Below are 19,896 nucleotides of genomic sequence, written 5' to 3' on the forward strand. Positions count from 1 at the left end.
CACCTCTGAAGTCAAGCACGTACAACCACCTCTCTGTGCTGAAAGGCACATTAGGGAGGAAAAAATAAATCTTGTATGTAGAAGGTGAGAAGTGGGACACACAGCCCTCCAGGGGAGGATCCCAACTCCCATGTCTCAGTGTCCTACTCTCTTAGGATGCCTGAGGTCAAGCCAAGTGGTGCCACTAGAAGAAAAGAAACATTTGACTGCTATTGTTAACTTCTGCCAGGTGAGACAAAAGAGGACAAAAAGCAGAAAGGGGGGGTTTATGCACTGTCTTTTATGTTATGCTAAAGAACAGTCAATACTGCTCCCAACCTACAGTAGCAGTTTCTTTTTTTTTAATTAACACAGCTTAGAGAAGTGACTCTGCTTGTTTCATAAGATTAGATAAAATTTTCAACTTACAAACAATCACTGTTGCTGAAAGACAAAACTACAGGAGTTTATAGTTTTACCATCTTTTGTATGGTTGAAATAAATGTCATTCTTTCAAATTTCCCAGCCAAGGAACATGAACAGAACAACAGAAATATTTACCTGAATCCAGTATATGCTCACATGCCATTGCATGAGAAAAGATTCATATAGTCAATTAAGATAAAATAACAACTAGACTGCAAGTAAAACTAAGTTATAGTCATAAACTGGTAGGCAAGATCATCATCCATATGCACACACCACCACACATGCCATAGTTGAGGGCTACCAAACAAGGTGAGGTGACAGGAGATCTCCATGCAAACTAAAAATTTAAAACAAAAAAGCCTATTTGGCCTCAGCTGCTGTGTTCTGCATGGGAGGACTCCTTAACCCTTTCTAATGAATATTAGAAATGGCTTATATTTGATAATTCATTCAGGTGAGTAGGCAAAACTGACAGTATCAGATACACTGCAAATGGCCAAGATAGCCAAAACCCAAATGAATTCGAATTTCAAAAGCTTTCTCCAAGCCCCAGTGAGAAAAATGACAAAACATGATCATCTCCATTGAAGTTTTATCTACAAAAACAGTGGCTCAGAGTGGAAATTCAAACAGAAACTGTAAGCAAGTGAGGATTACAAAGCAGTAGCTAGTGACAAGTACAGACCAAGCTGATCCCACAGTAGTATCGTCTCTTTTCTCAACTTCCACAGATTTTTATTTCTTTTTGAAAGAAACCACTATGAATAAATAGAATAATAAGGCCTTTCACATCAGGAACTATTTTTGATGTTATAGGAGATAAAATACAGTCAGCAAGAACTTGTTGTGTTGAAAGGACAGCCCAGAAGCAGGCAGAGAAGGGATTGTTCTGTACATAAACCCACGACTATTGCAGGCTGATCCAGCCTCAGTCTTCCTGGGAGAAATACACAAGGACATGAATTCATGCTTCTGGACTGTTTCTGTGTCTAGCCAGTGAATCACACCTTTGTACCACTGCCTGTGCTTGCCTGCCAAACACCTCTGTTTGCGTGCGTGATGGCATTTTACTTGTTTGGAGTGATGCTTCTGTTTGCTAAAGTGCCTGATCCCTAAATTTCAATGTCTGAGCCTACACCTAACAATTAAATATAAGCAGGGGTAATGGTCATAATCTGATGAGTAAGAATCTGATGAGTAAATAGTAAATGCTAGCATGAGGCCAACTTTATGCACTATCCTAACAAAAACTGGTCTCTGTTAGCTCTTCTTAGAGTTTTTACCTGTAAAAACATGGAATACTGCATCCTTTTGGTAGAGAGGGGAAAGAGGGAAATTTACACAATACAAGCCATAGAGCATTTCTAATTTCTGGTTTGCTAGTCCAGGTCCAGAGTCACTCCCAGAGAGCTGGCAAGAGACTGTCGTAGAAATATGACAGACCCCACAGGAGAAATTGAACAATTCTTTCCACTTGGGAATTACCAATGGGTTTCTTCAGCTATACTGTTAGTACAGAGGATAAGATTTTTCACTGCCAAAACATGTAATTTTAAAATAAATAATAAAACCCCCATACATCTTTATTATCTATGGTAGAGTTCACTTTTACTATGTTCATTTTTACATCTCTTTTCTTTGGTCTTCTAAAATCCCAAAGATCAGATACACAGGGAAATGTCAACAACATTACTTATCTTTTTTAAAAAGTTCTGAAAGAAGCAAAGTTCATATAATATGCTATTTTAACAACCAAATGGAGGCAATTATTAGCATTTTAAAGATAAGGCATCTAAAAATGATTGTTACTTTACAGAAAAGCTTAACAAGGTTTTCTATACTGCTTTTATTGTACTTTCTTATAACAAATGCTTGAAATAGCTTCCAGAAAACATTCAGCAGATATTTATTTCCTGACAATAGATGACTCTAACAAAGGACATAAAAGCCTCTCATTCTTTCCCTGTGTGTTTGAACTTCAGCACTATGACCAAATGACAATAATGAATTGACTTTTCTATAAAAGCAAAGCAGCAGATACTTTGCAGATGTTAGAAATGAATGGATGAAAAGGAAAAAAATCTTCTTAGAAAAACAAGTGTACTAGGAATAAATGGAGGTGATATTAAAAAAGCATTATATATAATGCTGCTTAAAACTTTATGATGCCAAATATTCATTTTTAGCAATCCATACCACATTAATTGTATTTATAGTTCCTATGGATGAACTTGATAAATACCTGTAGATAATTCAAGCATTAGCAATGTATTAAAAATATTAAAAACAAATAATTCTAATTAGTGGTCTATGAAGCATATTAAATCCATGTTGTTTATGGGAAAACAACAGAGTGAATAGTTTGTGTAGCTTCTCTGTAGAAATGTACAGACTGTCTCTTGTCTGTGAGGGAGAGAACAGCAAAGAGCGCATTCACATCCATGCTTGTATGACACAGAGAAATGGTGAATATTTTTACTCCAACATTTAACTCTTTTCAACCATCATGAAGCAAAATGTCTGTCGGTTTGATTTTTCCACTACTGATAAAATGCAAAAGAGATTGCAATAATAATACTTCCAAAATCTCAGAAGAGAAATCTGGGACAAAAAGTTATGCCATGTTGGTTAAAGGCAGTGGTTTTTAAAAATCTATTAAATGGATTTTAATACAATACAGAAAAATGTTAAATGGTTCAACAGCTGTATCAGAAGAATAAAAAATGTCATAGTTCATTACTCAGCCCATATACATCTTTAGCAATGCCAAAAACCCCATGTTCTTTTTATCTCTGGCCACATATGTAAATACCAGCAGTGTGGCAGAAGTGCAGTTCCACAGAATTTCTCTGCTGCATTCAATGGATGCTAATGGGAATGTCTTGGAAACTTTTGAACACTGACTTGCCTATTAAGCGTTTCAGTAATTTAAAAAACAATCTTTAGCACTCCCAAATTTCATTAATCCTCTGAATACAGAACTACTGACCAAAACAATGAATACAACAGCTTTTCAGTTAAGTACATGAGAGAAAAGCACTATTCATTAAAATGATTAACCAAAAAGCAAATGCAGCCTCCAAAATTGTAAATGCTGAATGTCACCCAAGGTAACTAAAATACAAGTGTCTAGGCTGTAAGCCATCATAAAATGATTTTGTAACTCCTCACATCTTGGAATATTTTTTTTCATGACTGCACATGTAAATGAAAGAAACATGGGAAAGCGTGTTCCTTGGTTTAAATTGTGCCTGAAACTGCTTTATTCAAGCCTGTTCCAACATCAATGAGAAGACTGGTATCTGAAGCCATGAAGTCTCTGACACTCAAAGGTCCTGAGAAAGAGTCTTTTAGCCTCAGGTTTCATATTTTCTGAGCAGAAATGTTTACTCTTCTTCACTTTCATTCTTATCATATCCTTTCTCTATCAATTTCTTCCACTGGAAGCCTTATTTTGAATTTCTATGTTTCTATTTTTTCTACCCTACTGTTCTCATTAATGACACAAAGAAAGCAATTTTTCTTCATTTTCCTGATGCTTTTCTTCTATAAACATCTGGTAACTATGTGATCAACAGAATATTTATAAAAAACAAACAGCTAAGCTGGTAGTAGGACAACTTTTTCACAGCAAAATTTATCAACAGGCAATCTGAAAGTATGTATCACTATTATTATATCACAATAGATGGTCACTGGAGAAAGATGCTTTTTTGTGTGGAAAAGTCCAGGAACAGCAGTAATATTACAGTGGGCTAAGGGGAAGCACTGAATGAGGGAGATTACTCCACTGGCAAATGGCTAAACTGACAAGTCATTACAATTCAAATACAGCTCTCTCAAAAAAAAAGAAAGTCACTGTCAGATTTCAGATAACTGACTAATCAGAAATAGGATTACTTTGAGATGTAATTTATTCAGAATAAATGAAACTCTGAGTTTACTCCTAAAGGAGATCTACCAGAGATTCAATTTTCATTACTCAAAATTGAGTTAGGTGAATAAGGGACTCTTCAGTTTGATGCCTGAATTAAAGTGATCAGATCAATCAGAAATGTTTTGTTAGGCCTAGAATTAAATATTAATTTAATTGAAGAATTATTTACTGCATTAACCTTATTTTTAGAATTAAAAAAAGTATCACCACTTGGAAAAGTCAATCTCATTTGGAAAACCTGAAAGCAATCATTAGCCACTTAAAAAGATAAATTACTAGGTTTAGTAGCTAAAGTTTCTTAGATTAACTGCACATGAATTGGAAAACAGAAAATAAACTTGAAAGATGCAGCAGTCTGTGCATTTTTTCCCTTCTTTCCATCAACAGAAGTGCTTCCCAAATTACAGACTCAGAAGCCTTGGCTGGAAGGGGTTTCTAGAGGTTTTCCTTCACTGCCTTCTGTTTGTGACAGACAAAAATTCCAGCATTAGAGACATGGTATTTCAACTCCCTGTTCATGGAAAAGCTTAAGGAATTTCTGTGGAAAATATAGAGCTCTGGTTTTTTAGGAAAGGAGTTATTAATAATTTTAATCACATAATTTTTTTCTGAGATGCTAGAGGGAAAGAGATCCTACAGACTGTCTTGCATTTTGTATTGACCACAGACATAGCACAGAAATTACTAATAAAAATTTTTAAAAAACCCAACAATTTAAGAGTGTAAACTACAGCTGTTGGAAGCTGACATTTCTGCTTATTTTCATGGGAACAAACAGTTTACAGACCTCCAAAATATTAAAGGATTTAATACAGAAATTGCTTCAAAGTAAGTCTTTACTAATGAAATTTTACTTATTTTAAGGAGGTTTTCAAGAGAAAATTTTCAGAAACATTCAATTACAGGAAGTTGAGGCAGCTCAAGAAGCCCAGAAAAAGCTTTCTTTTGAAAATCTCATAGTGGTTTAAAATTTACTTAGAGAGAGCCTCCTTAATTTCAATGGATTACATCAGTTTTCATCTTTTAACTTTCAAAATAAGAGCAAAACAATGTATCTCATTTTTACACACTATAAATAGAAGGGAAAGCAAGGAAAACAAACAGAAAAAAAACAATTGTTCAAGCTCATGGCTTCCATACTCTCTCTTGACTGAGGTGTAATCAGGTCTAACAATTCAGAGCAGAATAGAAGAAGTGATTATGCCTGAATTCAGCGAACCTTGCCCTGACAGACTATTTCTTCCAAATATGAAAGTTTTTGAAGGGCTATTGTACTTAAACCAGACGCAGAATCTGGTTTTTAATCAAATTATGGCCACAGCCATTTTTCCATGCTCAGTGATAAGTCAGCCAAGACGGTCAATGCCAGAGTAAGACAGCAACAACACATTTGTTTTCTTCTTCCATATTCAGATGAAGTCTGCAAATCAAACTGGCTTTCAAGGCACCACTGTACACAGCAGTCCAATAAATACTACTCTTTCTCACCAAGCACAAATCAATAAATAACAAAATTATCCTTCTTTTCAATCATGGAATGAAGAAACAAAGGCAAATAAAACCCACATGTTAACCTGTCACATAGAAACTTTTTATTTCTATTTTTATTTCTATTCTATTTTATATCTAAGTTCTATGGTTTTTATTAATGGGTTCCAAATTTGCTAAATGAAATCTCCAGTCTCCAATGTTTTAAAAAATCACTTTTAAAAAATTTTCATTGTGCTAATGTTGTTTCCATGGAAACAGGAATGAAAGCAGATGCTGCTGTCAAAAGAATTAGAATTCTCTCCCACAAATGAAAGACATAAAAATAATAATAATATATTAATAAAAAAATTGTCAGAATATACATTTTCTCATTTTGAAAAAGCAGAGCATGATCTGACATTCACTGGAATTAATAGGGCTATAACTTTTGATTACATTACAATAAGCCTAAATCACTAAGAACATATTACTGAGGTAAAAAACCTGATCAAAAGATTATTCAGTTAAATAGATAATTTTCAGATGAAGTTTTAAATTGAATTTAGCAGGTCACTGTCAGATGAGGCCTTTTTTGGAAATGAAGAATTATGAGCCAAAAACGTAAACCAATATATACTAAGGATTATTACTATTTACATAATTTATTTCTAATCCTGTTGTTTAATTTTCTTGAAAGTGAATGAAAACCTGACTGGAAGTTTTTCACAATTAGTCAGATACATTTCTATGCTCTAGCCAAACAGTAATGGAATATATATCTCAATTTAGTATTCTATAGCATTTTTTTAAAGTCAGATGTTCAGTCTGGAAAACTCTCATCTGGCCTATGATTGGAAGGTGAGTGTTGCACCCTTCTGTGACGATAAAATTTCCTTATAAAGCTCAAAATACACTGATCTATTTTTCTAAGCTTCTATAAAGCATTGCTTTAACCAAGATAATTTTGATCACCTCTCCAAGACAATGACTGCCAGTAATTTTTCCAAGTGACTCTGTTTTCCCTAGTATGCAAGCCTATTCATCATGAATTTCATTAAAACTCTGAAATGAAACATTTCAAATCTTTTCATTCACAACTTATTCATTTGCCACAACCACCTTGGATTTTAATCTTTATCAGAAAACCACTCCATTGAAAAAGGATTCTTCCTCTGCAATAAACCATGAAACAAAGAAGTAGTTAACTTTTTAGCATTTTCTTATTTCCTTGTTTTCTCCTTCTGGTTGACCAAAGAATCTGTCTAGTGCTTTGAAATAACTTGACAGTGCACAAGTACAATTGTCTACATTAGGAACTTAACTCTCCTAATTTCAGTTCTACATATTTTCTGCTGTCATTAAAATCACCACAATTTAAAACCCTGATGTATTTGTCCTAATCAATTAAACTTTGTGAGAGTGTAATATTAAAATACCATTTATAAGCCAGCCAAGAATCCCTGAATTGTGATATCAGGTTGGTTTATTTTTTAATGTTTTATTGCATGAATTTCCAAGCTTAGAAGATTAGTTTAGCTGCACTCAGTTCTGGCACTTTTCTTATCACTAGATGGTAGGAAATTCTTTGGATATTATATGGCTATTTCAAGCACCTGATTCATTTTTTTTTCTGTCTGTGAAGTTGATTGTCATAACTGTATTGATTTTTTGATGCCTTCCTACTCTGTTTCATGAACATTATAGCAAGTTTCTATTCTACTACAGCAAGGCTCTTTCTATGCTACTGATTTCTTCTAAACAGTGCTAATCAAAACAGGTAAGCATTTTTCATTTCCCAAATTACATGTAAGTGATAATATATGTTTTTAAAAAGTTGTCACATTAAATTAGCAGTTACTTTCAGTCTGAGGACATTTGAGGTCAAATAAAGAAAAATGTTTGGAAATAAGTCCTTACAAAAAGGACCACAGGTATAAAAATATTAAAACTTTGTCATCTGGTGCAAGATTCACTGTGCTTTAACACCTGATCTAAACCTACAATCCTTACTCTAACATATACTTTTAGAGGACAAGGGTGCAGTTTGAAGGAAATCTTGCAACAAACATATGTGTTTTCAGAATTGTGGGGTTTACTCTACTTCATGTATTTCACTGGCGTATTTGTGCTTGTACTCCATGTGATGAACAAGCAACAGGAGAAACCATGAAAGCTTTCTTCTCCCTAAAGCAATTATAGTGCAATTCTGTCAAAAAAACTGCAGCTACATTTTGTTTCAATACTACATTTTATTTAGTCATAACTGCATTTTGCAAATCTGTGTTTCGCCATTAGGTCAGCAGCACTCCCATGACCAAAGCTCTGTCAGACAGCTATCATTAAGACTTTTGAGGACATCTGTATTGACCTTGTACTCCCTTTTCAGTTTATCCTTGCTCCTTGCATCTTATTTTGTTGCTAATTACAGATGCTCTCATATTTTTTGTTGGATTGAATTGTACCTTCCTTTTTTCCCCCACTCCTGGCTTTACTGTAAAATAGAAACTAAGTTGCAATCTATTCAAATTCAGAAGAAAAGTTTTTATCTTGTGGAAAGGAAACTTAACTCCCATATTGTAATTTATTTGCTATCATTATACTCAGTGTCTCAGAGTTTATAGCCAGAGTGTTAAAATTTCCCATGAGTAGAAATTTATTTTAAAATGGCTTATAAAACAGCAACTCAGTCTCAAGCACTCTTTGCTTTTCCACATTTCACCAGCGGCTCCTCTGGACTCTGAGCTCCAAGAGCAAATGTCATAGCACAGCATTGGCACAGAACCCACTCAATGTCCTCGACAGCTTTCGATGCCCAGAGGTGACTTCCCAGTGCCTTCCAACACCACCACTGAGCCCCCCTGGTCACTCTGGAGGTGAAGCAGCCACAAGTGCCCTGTAGTCTAAAATATCTTGCATGAACTGAGATCAGATTACTCTTGCCTTTTCCACTGCAGTAGAGTTACTGTAGGGTCACAGCACCTGGAATAAAACATCCCTGCTACCTTTCAGTTTCAGTGTAATAGGACACAGCAATTGTTCAGTAGCACTGCTGCTCTGGATTTCCACACATCCTCATTTCCCATTTTGGCACATGAACAGTAACATCCAACGCTTTGCAAGGACCAAAAAAATCACTCCCAATGACTGGAAGACAAGCTCAGGATGCCCAAACTCTAATTTTAGCTTCCTGTTAGAACTTAACCACAACATATTCATAGTTCCATATAATCTTTGTCAGCTGGCTGAAATTATCACTTGGATATGATGAGTTCCCTTATTTACAGGGTGGTTTTTTTCGCTTTTGCTTCACAGTTAAGCCATTGACACATTCTATATATGCTGCTTTAAACTTCTCACATCTCACCATTTCAGCAATGTTAGCTTTACTTCATCAAGAAAAAGTGGAAATTCTGACCACTTCCTCCAGCCTACCCATACATATAATTAACCCAACCATTATCCATTCCTGTGTGTATTTCAGAGCTCTGCATCTTCATTTTGTTACACATCTGTCTTTGCCAGATAAAACATGTTCTGTGCTTTCCACACCTTCCCTTATGTTCAAATCCCTCACACTTCAATCTGTGACACTTCATCATTCACCTCAAACAGAGGCTCCTTACAAGGAAGGAAGTGGACATGCTGATGTTTTATAACTAATCATGGTAAAGCATGTTGTTTCAATGTGTTCCCAAAGTCTTCACTGAGGTTGTTAATCATATAAATTAATAGCAGGACTAATTTAAATGAGAGTAAACCAGCCAGAAATTCAAATTTTCATTTTAGGAGACTGCTAAGTGGCATACATATTGGATGAAAAATAACTTCAGCATTTTTTTTTCTGAAGGACACAGTGATAATATTTATTGTTTCCACCACACCTTAAATAACTGCAATAGGAGCAAAATTATATTTGATGAAGAGTGCTACATCCTGGTATTTTTTCCTTCCCTTAGATATTCTCAGTTGGATATGAACATCATAGATAATTGCACAAAAGAAAGGACAGTCATATACAGATCATATCTTTTGTTACTTTTGCAAGACCCACACTCACAGACAAATGCTGTATCTTTTCCTAGGAATACACAAGAGCAGCACCGGTGAATTTACGCAAGCAACATGTTTCAAGACTGCCAACAATGAAGCATCAGTCAAACTGCACTGTACTTATGAATAAGCCTGTAATGTTATACTGTAATGAGTCTGTTTCACATTCAGCGGTGTGATGCAGTGCACAGTAATTATAATAATGCAGTGCATGGCTGTAGCTCATTAAATGCATATGGAAGACACCAATGTCTTTAGGATGGAAATTAACTCAAGGTAGGAGGAGAAAGACAGAAATAAGGACTGTAAGAAAGTCCTCATCTCAAAGTCTGATGGTATTCTGAGGATCTATATATTCAATGTGCACGCTCACACACGAACACTGTTAATGCAGCAGAGAAATCATCTGGAATTAGAATGCAAAGCCTTTCTCTTTTTTTTTTAGTTTTTAAAAAATATATAGTACATTTTGTTTGTGATTTCTTGGGGTTTTGGTGAATGACAGGGGAATTTATTTTAATTTAAAGGAAGATAATTTATCATCAATAATTCCAATGGATTTTTAAAAAAATGAATGAAATCCCTTTCTAAAAGTTCCCTTTTCTCCTCAACTCAGCAGATGGACTTGTTCTTCAAATTAATTAGAAGGAAAGTCCTATAAGGAATACAACTTGTCTCAGTAACATCTGCCTTACACCATATTGTTTGATTTTCCATTTCTTTGTTTTTTGAAGTCCAGATTTTTTTAATCTGTTCAATGGAGAAATTAATTTGAAGAATAGGAAAAAGAGATTCTTTAGTTTTAACAGCACTACTCATTACAATGTTGGACACGTGATCTGGTAACATTATTCCCCTCCAGACTTTGAGTCATTATGGTATTTTCTTTCCTGCTTGCAAGTCTATAGTGCACAGCGCAGCCCCATTTCACGATGTGTTGAACAAAACACAACGAAGAAATAAAGAAGGGGTCAATAGAAGCTGTTAGCTACAAACACATTGGAGGCAATATACAACACCAGTGGTTGAATATTGACCTCAGGGCATTAACTCTAGATTGGCATGCCATGCTACAGCACATGAACACATAGTCATCTTTACAACACAGAGCGGAATTTAAGAGACTCACATAATTGCCTGCGAGAAGGTACAGGAGCACTTCCCAATGCTGTGCCCTGTAAATAAAACACATTTTTTTTTTTTTTTGGAGCAAAGGATGTCAGATTAACAGCAGTAGCAAATGAAAAAAATGACAGGACATGAAGAGAATGAAGGCAGCGAATAGAAATAGAGACTGTTTAGATAGAGGAGTTTATTATTATTGAAGAACTGCAGTTCCTATTTTCAGATAAACATAAATTATAGTGAGGAACGTTCTATGAGTAATCCACCCATCAGTGAACACAATGAACCAAAAAGAGAGAAAAGGGAGAGAAAGAAAGAAGACAGGAAAAAAGTATCAGCATAAGACAGGCATGCTCACACTTGTCAAAAATTAAATTTGATGGAAAGGACAATGTACAGAGTATATATTAATATGAATTCCTTTACAAGAAGAGTCTTACATTGAGCCTTACGAGAAGGCTCAATGACATCAATGTCTTGGCTGATACTGTCACTGCTTGAAGGTCCATTTCAAACAGGTAGGAAGGAGAGTGTGCACAGTACTGCTTGGCTCCTGCCACTTCCTCTCATCTTGTCTCTCTCTTTAAGATGTCCTCACTGCGTCAGTTTTATGCCAGCTGACAGGAAGCAGCTCTATTAAACCCCTGATCAATACACACAGTACGCTCTTCCAATAGATAGATTGCTTCATCTTTGCATTATGCCAGCAATTACCACACATCTCTGAAATACCAGCTGTGCATGTAAACAAAACATGAACCAAACACCAAGCAAGTCACACCAATTAAGATCTGTAGGCAAATCTCATCCCAGTGTGACACCCTATTCCCACAATCTCCCTCAGCCCACTCCCTCGCAAACCGACAAATCAATCCCAGAAAAACAAACTAATAATAGAAAGAAAGGAGATGACTAGGTAAAGAGAAAGTATAGAAAATTTGAAAAGCATTAAAACAATGTTGTCTCATTCTGAATCTAGATCATGAATCAGAGTTTTGAGTTGATGTCCAAGACAGCATCCTCCCTCCCAATGTAAAAGGACCCACTGATCATTTGGACTGGGGAGCCAAGGAGGACTAATGACAGTAATACTTGGAAGAATTGCCTTAAAAAATAACTGATCAAACACCTGAAGCTTATAAGTCTTAAGTGGATTTCGTCTTCCATTTTGAATTTCATCATCTTTTAAAAATCAAGGCTGGGAACTGATTTACCAGACATTTAGACAGGGCTAGGCATTGGTTCTTGGAGATAATTTTCTCTTCCAGGTCTTGTGTAATTCCATTTTCCTTTACCTAGGATGAGTGAAGCATATATATGCATATCTAGAGAACCCTGTAGAAGAGACAATTTTACATTACTGATTCCCATACCACATTTTAAGGAAAACCAGAATAAACTGGATTATTCTTCACTTGGATATCATGTTGTGCCACTGAGACCACAGCTTGCCATGCTGTGGCCTCATGCAATGCAGGGTAGCTCAGCAGAAACCATTTGTCTCACTATACCTCAAGCTTGTCACTCCAAGACTCCCTCCTGAAACTGCAGCAAGAGGTCACAGTCACAGCAACAAGGAGCCAAGGGGGCAAGCTGGGGTTAACCTGTGCTGGGACAGCAAAAACCCACTAGCTTCACCCCTTGTTTTCAAGCTTGCCAGGCTGCCAGGAAAGGGCAGTAAGCTCTCCTATTTGTCAGGAAAACATGCAAACAGGCAGTGTGTTCAAAGCCCTTTCCTCCTGGACAGACAGTGCCCTACAAGTGCACTGTCCCCAAGCCCCATACTTTTTATGGGATTATTTCAGGTACCCATCAAGATCTGGAGGCCTCTAAAAGTGTCAGGATGCTTCATTTATAACACCTGGCCTATTCAGAAGACCAGTGAGGGCAGTTTTTAGGACTGCTTTGCACATGAACACAGTATGTAAAGAAAATACACCTGCTCAGGTCTTGATTCCTGCCTACATCTTATAGCCTTTGTCATAAAATATATCGAGATTTCGGTCTGAATTGCCTGCTGGCCTGGGAGGGTCAGGGTGGCTTAAGGCTTAAGAACTCAGATTAACTTATTTAATATTTACCACAGCATCAGATGCTGAACTAAGCACTAACCAGCTAATAAACCCATGCTTAGCATAGATTCCCATGTTCCCAGTGGAATAAGGGCACAGACTAATTTTTCTATACATTCCTGTGCCATGCAATTCAGTGCTACAGTGTTTGATCCTCAAAAGGAAAAAGTAAGAGAGGCTTTTATCTTTTCTACCTTCATACAACATATCTGCAGCGTCCCCTCATTGTTAATGCAGGAATGTTTGATTACCCAAGACAGCTCTAAAGTGAATGTGGATTTTATGCACCAGACAAGCAGATACACAGTTGTTCCGTTTACATTGCTTCAGTCACTCATTCCTAACTTCTTTTCACTTAGCTTTCAGAAATGCAATCAGAACATTACAAAACTCAGTTCTTTTTGAAAACACTATCAATTTTTAATCTTGTCAAGGTGAGAGTATGACACAGTTTCTGGCAGAAGTCACAGTTAAGTATTCGCTGAAAACTCCAGTGAACTCTGCAAGGGAATATGGCATTTAGTTCCCACTGCTGTTTTGTTTCTCACATCCTCACGTTGAACAAAAGTTACTGTCAGCTTTTCAAAGTAATGACTGAAAACACCAACCAGTCTAAATATTTATGACTGTAGCTATTCTGGGACAACAGTAGCAAGGAAGTCCAAGTGAAAAGGGTTCATAATTCAAAAGCAAAACATCCAAGTATGTATTAGTTTGCTGTTTGAAGGAAGTATTATATTTTTCACTAAAAATACTTAACCAATTTTATGTTTCTTACATCTGTCTGAATTCTGAAGTTATGATTTCACCTGATAGTAACTGAATATAGTGACTGAAGTCCTCTGGGTTCACCTTGAGCAACTTGAAAATCTGAGTATTACAATTTATGAAACAATCAAATCAATACAGCTAAATACCCCCTCTACTGCATAACTACACAAATACCGTTATTCTTTTTTGTCACTTGCTATGAGGAATCTCCACTAAGATGTGTATTGACAACAGACCAATCAATGCTGAAATAAATAGAAGAGCTTGCTACCCATCAAATTAATGTTTTTCCAACAAATGCCCTCTCTTCCCTTAGAGCACAAACCCACCTACTTCATGGTTAAAAGGTATATGAAAAAAAAACAGACGACCCCCTCAATCAACCCAAAACCTCTAAACCATCCCAACCCCATGTTACGACTTTAAAAGAGGCTAACTCATGATATGTGACATTTTCCCTAGCACACAGTAGTTTGGCATGAACTTTGAATACGAACATATCCCTTTTTTCTCATCACAGAAATCCAACCTATACCACAGAATGTTTCAGAACACTGCTATGAACTAAAAAGCACAGTCTTAGAAGACAGGATATACTGAAGTCTTAGTTATTACCACATTAAAAACAAAAGTCAACTGATCTCACAACTGTTAAGAAAGATAATTTCACATCAGTACCTTATGGCAAAATACCACTGAAAGATTTCCTACAGACAGAAAGACTTGCTACATCACTCCCACATTCTGCTGTAAGAGCAGAATATGTTTCTTTCATAAAGAGAGTAAGTATTAAAGTGGTAAGATGTGCTTTGGTGCGATGGCTTTCACTTGCATTACACAGCACTTCATCAGAGGATGTATCAATGAAGTGACACACAAATACTCTGCTGCTACTCTGAGCTCAGGACTGAGTTCAGTAAAAGCTGCCTGAAGAAGGATCTACTACTTTTCCAATGCAATATCCCTGAAAAGGTTTTACATTTTTAATTTAATTCAATATAATTACACAAGCATGTCTTCAGATATGGTGCCACCAGATTCTAAGAGATGCAGACTTGTATAAAACTTCAGGTTCTCTCTTCAAAGTTTCAATTTTAGTGCAACAAACTTATTCATGAACACCTTCTTGATCATTGGATTTCACTGTACACATTCAACCTGAACTCATTTTGGTTTCAAGATTTTTATGATCTTGATAGAAAAACCTGCTTTTTGTCACATGGCCTATTTTTTGTGTGAGCTGATTCAGTGGGACTATGTCAGTTACAATGGCTTTGTCCTGTTTTCTGTCTGGAATTCATACACTGCCTTTTAGCCTTAACTACATTTCTAATTTAAAAAAATCCCACTTAAAAATGTTTTAAAAAAATTCCATTTAAAATTTTAAGTGCTGAGACCACTTCTACTTATGTAGAAACCATCCATCCTTTAGGCTCATCTTGACAAGTTGAATACAGAGAGGGGGAGAACTTGAGACTTTGGAAAATAAATACTCTGCATAAATATTAATGAAAAATCAGAGTCAAAGCAGTAGTATTAAAGAGGAACATCAGCATTTTAAAGGCAAGCTAAACTTTTTAGAAATATAGGATTAGAAAATTCTAAGAAAACCTAAATTATCCCCCTCCCTCATTATTTTTCACAGAGAATTGTTTACAACTTAATCTCTTCTATAGCATTATCCAACTTTAATAATGGCCAACATTCAGTCTTTATGTTCCCTCTGATGAAAAACTGCTTATCATTTGTGTCTTTTTGCCTTATTAGATTTCAGATCACAATATGCTTTACCTTTAACAAAGAAAGAAGAAAAAAATGTTTTGTTCCTGTGGTGGCATAAAATAACATAAAGCCTTCATACAATTCCAAAATATTTAAATGTACACACAAATGAAGATGATACCACATAATCACATACATTTATTTTCATTTTTTTGAAAGCTATGCCAGGCATGAACAAAATTACTAAAAGAAAATACCCCCAAGAGCAAATGTGGCTCCATAGACTATAGATATATTAATATAAATATATTCCTCCTCAAAACACATTCCAAAGTGAACTTATAGCTCAATAAGGAAGATGTATTTCCATCTAAAGTTATCAGTAACTATTTTACTAGCAGTCTCTTGGCACACTTTCAACTCTGAATCAACATTTACATGCACTTTTCAGCAATCTGCTTCCACGTATAAGGGAAGGATCCTAAAATACACTTTCACACCAGAGTTTGGATTGCAGTCTGATAAAGGCCAAACTACAATACTACCTTAGAGCTAGATACAATCAGACAAGGGAGTAACCATCTTTCTGGGTACTTACAGTCCCTTCTCTGATAGTGATAGCATAACTGTTTCAAAAGGATAATCCAAGGAATGTGTGTACACCTAGCTTCCCTCAAACTTGAATATTTCCTTGTACTACCTCATGAGAAACAAAGACCTGCTCAAATTGCTAAGGCAGAAATTTCTAATAAATTGTAGATGATTCCTGCATGTCCCAACACCTGCTAAAATACTGTTCTTACACTTAAAGAAAACTTTTTGTAAACATAATACAAAAAGTAAATAGGAAAATAATATTAGTTTGCAGACATCTCATTCCCACTACAGATGTTGTTACATTAATTGCTCATTACCTTGATCTCCTGATTCTCTCTCCTTTTGGGAGATTTGACTTAAGGGGACTTGAATTTTGCTATCCCTGCCTTCATTTTTACACAAGTTGTTTTAAAGTCACCCTGCTTTGCTCATTTTAGTCTTTTGTGAACTTGATTTTTCAGGTCTCTTAGGCACTAATGCCTATGATGTCTTTTATTTAAAGAATATCCTCTGTACACACTTCACTAAAAGTTTTCCTATTTTTGGGCTGTGCATTGGAAATTCAGATGGAATTCCCAATGGGCAGCTTCAGTACTTAGTCAACTTCCACCTCTTCTCCCATTTTTCTAAGCCCCTTGCTCCTGCCAAAAGCCCCCTTCTACTGACAATCTGATCCAGCCTGATGCCATGTATTTATGTCTTCTTAGGTGAACCAAGTTTACCACTGATTTTACCGCAAGACTTTTTTGTCTTGTACCGTGTTCATAATTATGACATCCAACTCAGCCATTGTTTGGCAAAACATACATGATCTCTTTAAAACAACAACAACAAAGTAATTCATTGCATTATATAGCAAGTCAATTTGGTGTCTATTTTAAGGACAATTAGACACCTTCAGTGCTATAAATTGCCTCATATATTTGTGACATATACATGTGTCACAGAAGAATAAAACTCCCCTCCATTTTGATTTATTTCATTTCAGAAAAATACTTTTTGCTGATCTATGTTTAGTACAGGGCTCTAGATGGCTTAAGGAGTCCTGGGTACCTCAGTGCCTCTCAGTTCACATTACCTCTCCAGGTGGAGTGGATGTCATTCTTTATGTGAACAGTCTACCTGGAAGCAACCCCTGTGGGTGAATCTGATATTCTCCAGGAGCAGACACAGTGATTCTGAGACATGGCTACACTGGGCTGGGTTGTTGAGTTATTTGAAAACTGCTCTTATTTAGCACTAAGTTACTCACTGCATCAACCATGGGAAACTTTCTTCACTAGATTCCAAGGGAGGCAAAAAGACAAATAATTCTCCTTGTGAAGTTAAATCTTTTCACATCCCATTTTTAGCTATTGTTTTTGCCTACACAACTGTCTTCAGAGAAATACATATGCATTAGAGGTGCATACAGAACATTCAAAAACCACTTCAAAAATACACATTATATAGATCTATGCATATCCTATTGATTTATTGTTACACAACTCACGCCATTCTTCTAGTTGAAAGAGGCCTTTGCTGGTCACATAGTTCCCCCTCTTGCTCAAAGCCCTTAGTCAACAATGAATTTTGACTTAACCACCCCTAAATTAAAATTTCAATAGAGTAAGGGCAGAGACCATTAGATGATTATATCTTGATCAGAAAATAATGCTGCAGTAAATGTTTGTACAAAGCTTAACTAAATGCCTAGGGATTCATATTCCAATTTTAATTTAATCAGAACATAATGCTGAAGCACACATTTACAGCTACCCTTTCAGCTCAGTTCATGTTTTGCCTAGAGATCATTTATTTTTTAAAAAAACCCTCTGTGGTTTCACAAAAAACAACGTTAATGCTAAAAAGAAATTTATGACAATGAACAACAGTGCTGGTTTTGGCTGGAGTAGAGTTAATTTTCTTCACAGTGGCTGGCATGGGGCTACTTTCTGGATTTGTGAAGAACACAGGTTCAGTAATACAGATATTTTTGTACTATTGCTGAGCAGGGCTTAAACAGACCTTTTCTGGTTCTTGTACAGCCATGCTGGAAGGGAATTTTGGAGCGCACAGGAAGCTGAAGAAGGAGACCCAGACAGAACAGGTGACCCAAAGTGACCAAAGGGATATTTCATACCCTATGAAATCATGCTCAATGTATAAAGAGGGAGGAAGAAGGAGAAAGGGGAGGACATTTGGAGGGATGGTGTTCGTCTTCACAAGCCACCATTGCATGTGACAGGGCCCTGCTCTCCTGGGGATGGCTGAACACCTGCCTGCCCACGGGAGGCACAGAATAATTCCTTGGTTTGCTTTGCTTGCATGTGTGGCTTCTGCTTTATCTGTTAAACTGTCTGTATCTCAACCCCTGAGCTTTCTGTCTTTGCCCTTCTGATTCTCTCCCTGATCCCACTGGTGAGGAACTGGGTGAGTGGCTGTGAGGCTGCTGGCTAGGGTTAAAACATGATAACAACAATTGAACTTTGGACTTTTCTCCCTTTTGCAAGCCTCAGATCTATTCACATGCCTAAAAAGTGCAGAACTTTCATGTTTGCTTTACCGTATTATATAAATCCTTCCACATACATAAACACTTCCACAGTTCTGCATATTATTTCCTGTAATTGTCACTGTCAGAAATATCCCAGCAAGTAAAACTCATTTTCCTGTTTTTAAGGGGTGAATATGAAGCTTGTACAAATCACCATAAATGTGCTTACCAGTGCCAGTTTTGATGTGATAACATTACAGGTCTGACCAAAAGTCACTGTAAGTGTTTCTCATCCCATTCCTCTTGTGTAAGCTCAAGCACAGTAAGCACAGTATAGAGCCTTCTCTGTATCAACTAGTTGTCCACATGAAGGCAGGTATTCACAATCCACAAGGTAGGAGAATGATTGTAAAAGTTTCCATTAAATTAAATTAATTTAAATGTTATTTGTAGCAAATGATATATGTAGTTAACATCAATAACTCATTAATATAAATAACATGAGTTGTTAAACTAATTGAATGGCTCTATTAGAAATGTGGATTAGTGTTAAAAAATAATTATCTACAAATAAAAGTAATCATATGATTATACACAAACAAAGATGACTGACTAGCAAGAAAGAAAAGGATGGTTAATAGAAGATGAAATATAGTCCCCATGTCAGGGCTCCTGGACCCAACTGGTAAATGCTCACATTACAACAAAGCACTGCTGCAGGGGTGAGGGGATGAGATAGGCAAGGAGGTAGAAAACATTATCATCCTTATCCAGTAGAAAAAAATAAAAAAGATTGGATACAAGTTCTCTTATGCCCAAAGCTGAAGCAAACTGTTGTTTGAGAAAGATTTTGTTGCTGAGTGTATGTTAATTTGTATCACCTTCAAACACAAGACTCCTTTTTTTCAGTCTGTTGATTCACCTTCTTTACAAAAACAAATTAAAATATAAATAAAACACATCCTACACAAAAAAGGAGACATGATTCTAGATACATTTCATTTTGATTTTTCTTTTACAGGCAGTATGACAAGCTCTCAGAATTTCATTTCCAATTGCCTGGTAGGAAAACATCTTAATTTCTCAGCTCCCAAAGACAGTTATCTTTTCTGACTGTTCTTTTCCCTTAAAAATAAAATCTTTCTTTTTTTGTTTCAAAATTGTGCAGATGGGAGTATCTTGCCAGTTAAACCTTACAAATAATAATAATAATAAAAATCCCATTAGGAAAATTAAAACCACAAAAATTTTTTATGATTCCTGTATCT

The 19,896-nt window shown here is 36.0% G+C and overlaps 1 protein-coding gene across 2 annotated transcripts in view; it reads right to left on the reverse strand.

The window, feature by feature from the left end:
- Positions 1-19,896, reverse strand: part of CCSER1 (coiled-coil serine rich protein 1) — a 616,342-nt gene that overhangs the window by 108,811 nt on the left and 487,635 nt on the right. Inside the window, exon 10 of one of the 2 annotated variants that reach the window (XM_058025091.1) lies at positions 10,995-11,040. The exons of the other annotated variant lie outside the window; for it this stretch is intronic. Coding sequence (XP_057881074.1) covers positions 10,995-11,040 — 46 coding nt within the window. The remainder of the gene's footprint in view (positions 1-10,994; positions 11,041-19,896) is intronic. 2 annotated transcript variants of the gene reach the window in all.

The sequence above is a fragment of the Melospiza georgiana genome, chromosome 5 (assembly GCF_028018845.1).
Source record: "Melospiza georgiana isolate bMelGeo1 chromosome 5, bMelGeo1.pri, whole genome shotgun sequence".
Lineage (NCBI taxonomy): Eukaryota > Metazoa > Chordata > Aves > Passeriformes > Passerellidae > Melospiza > Melospiza georgiana.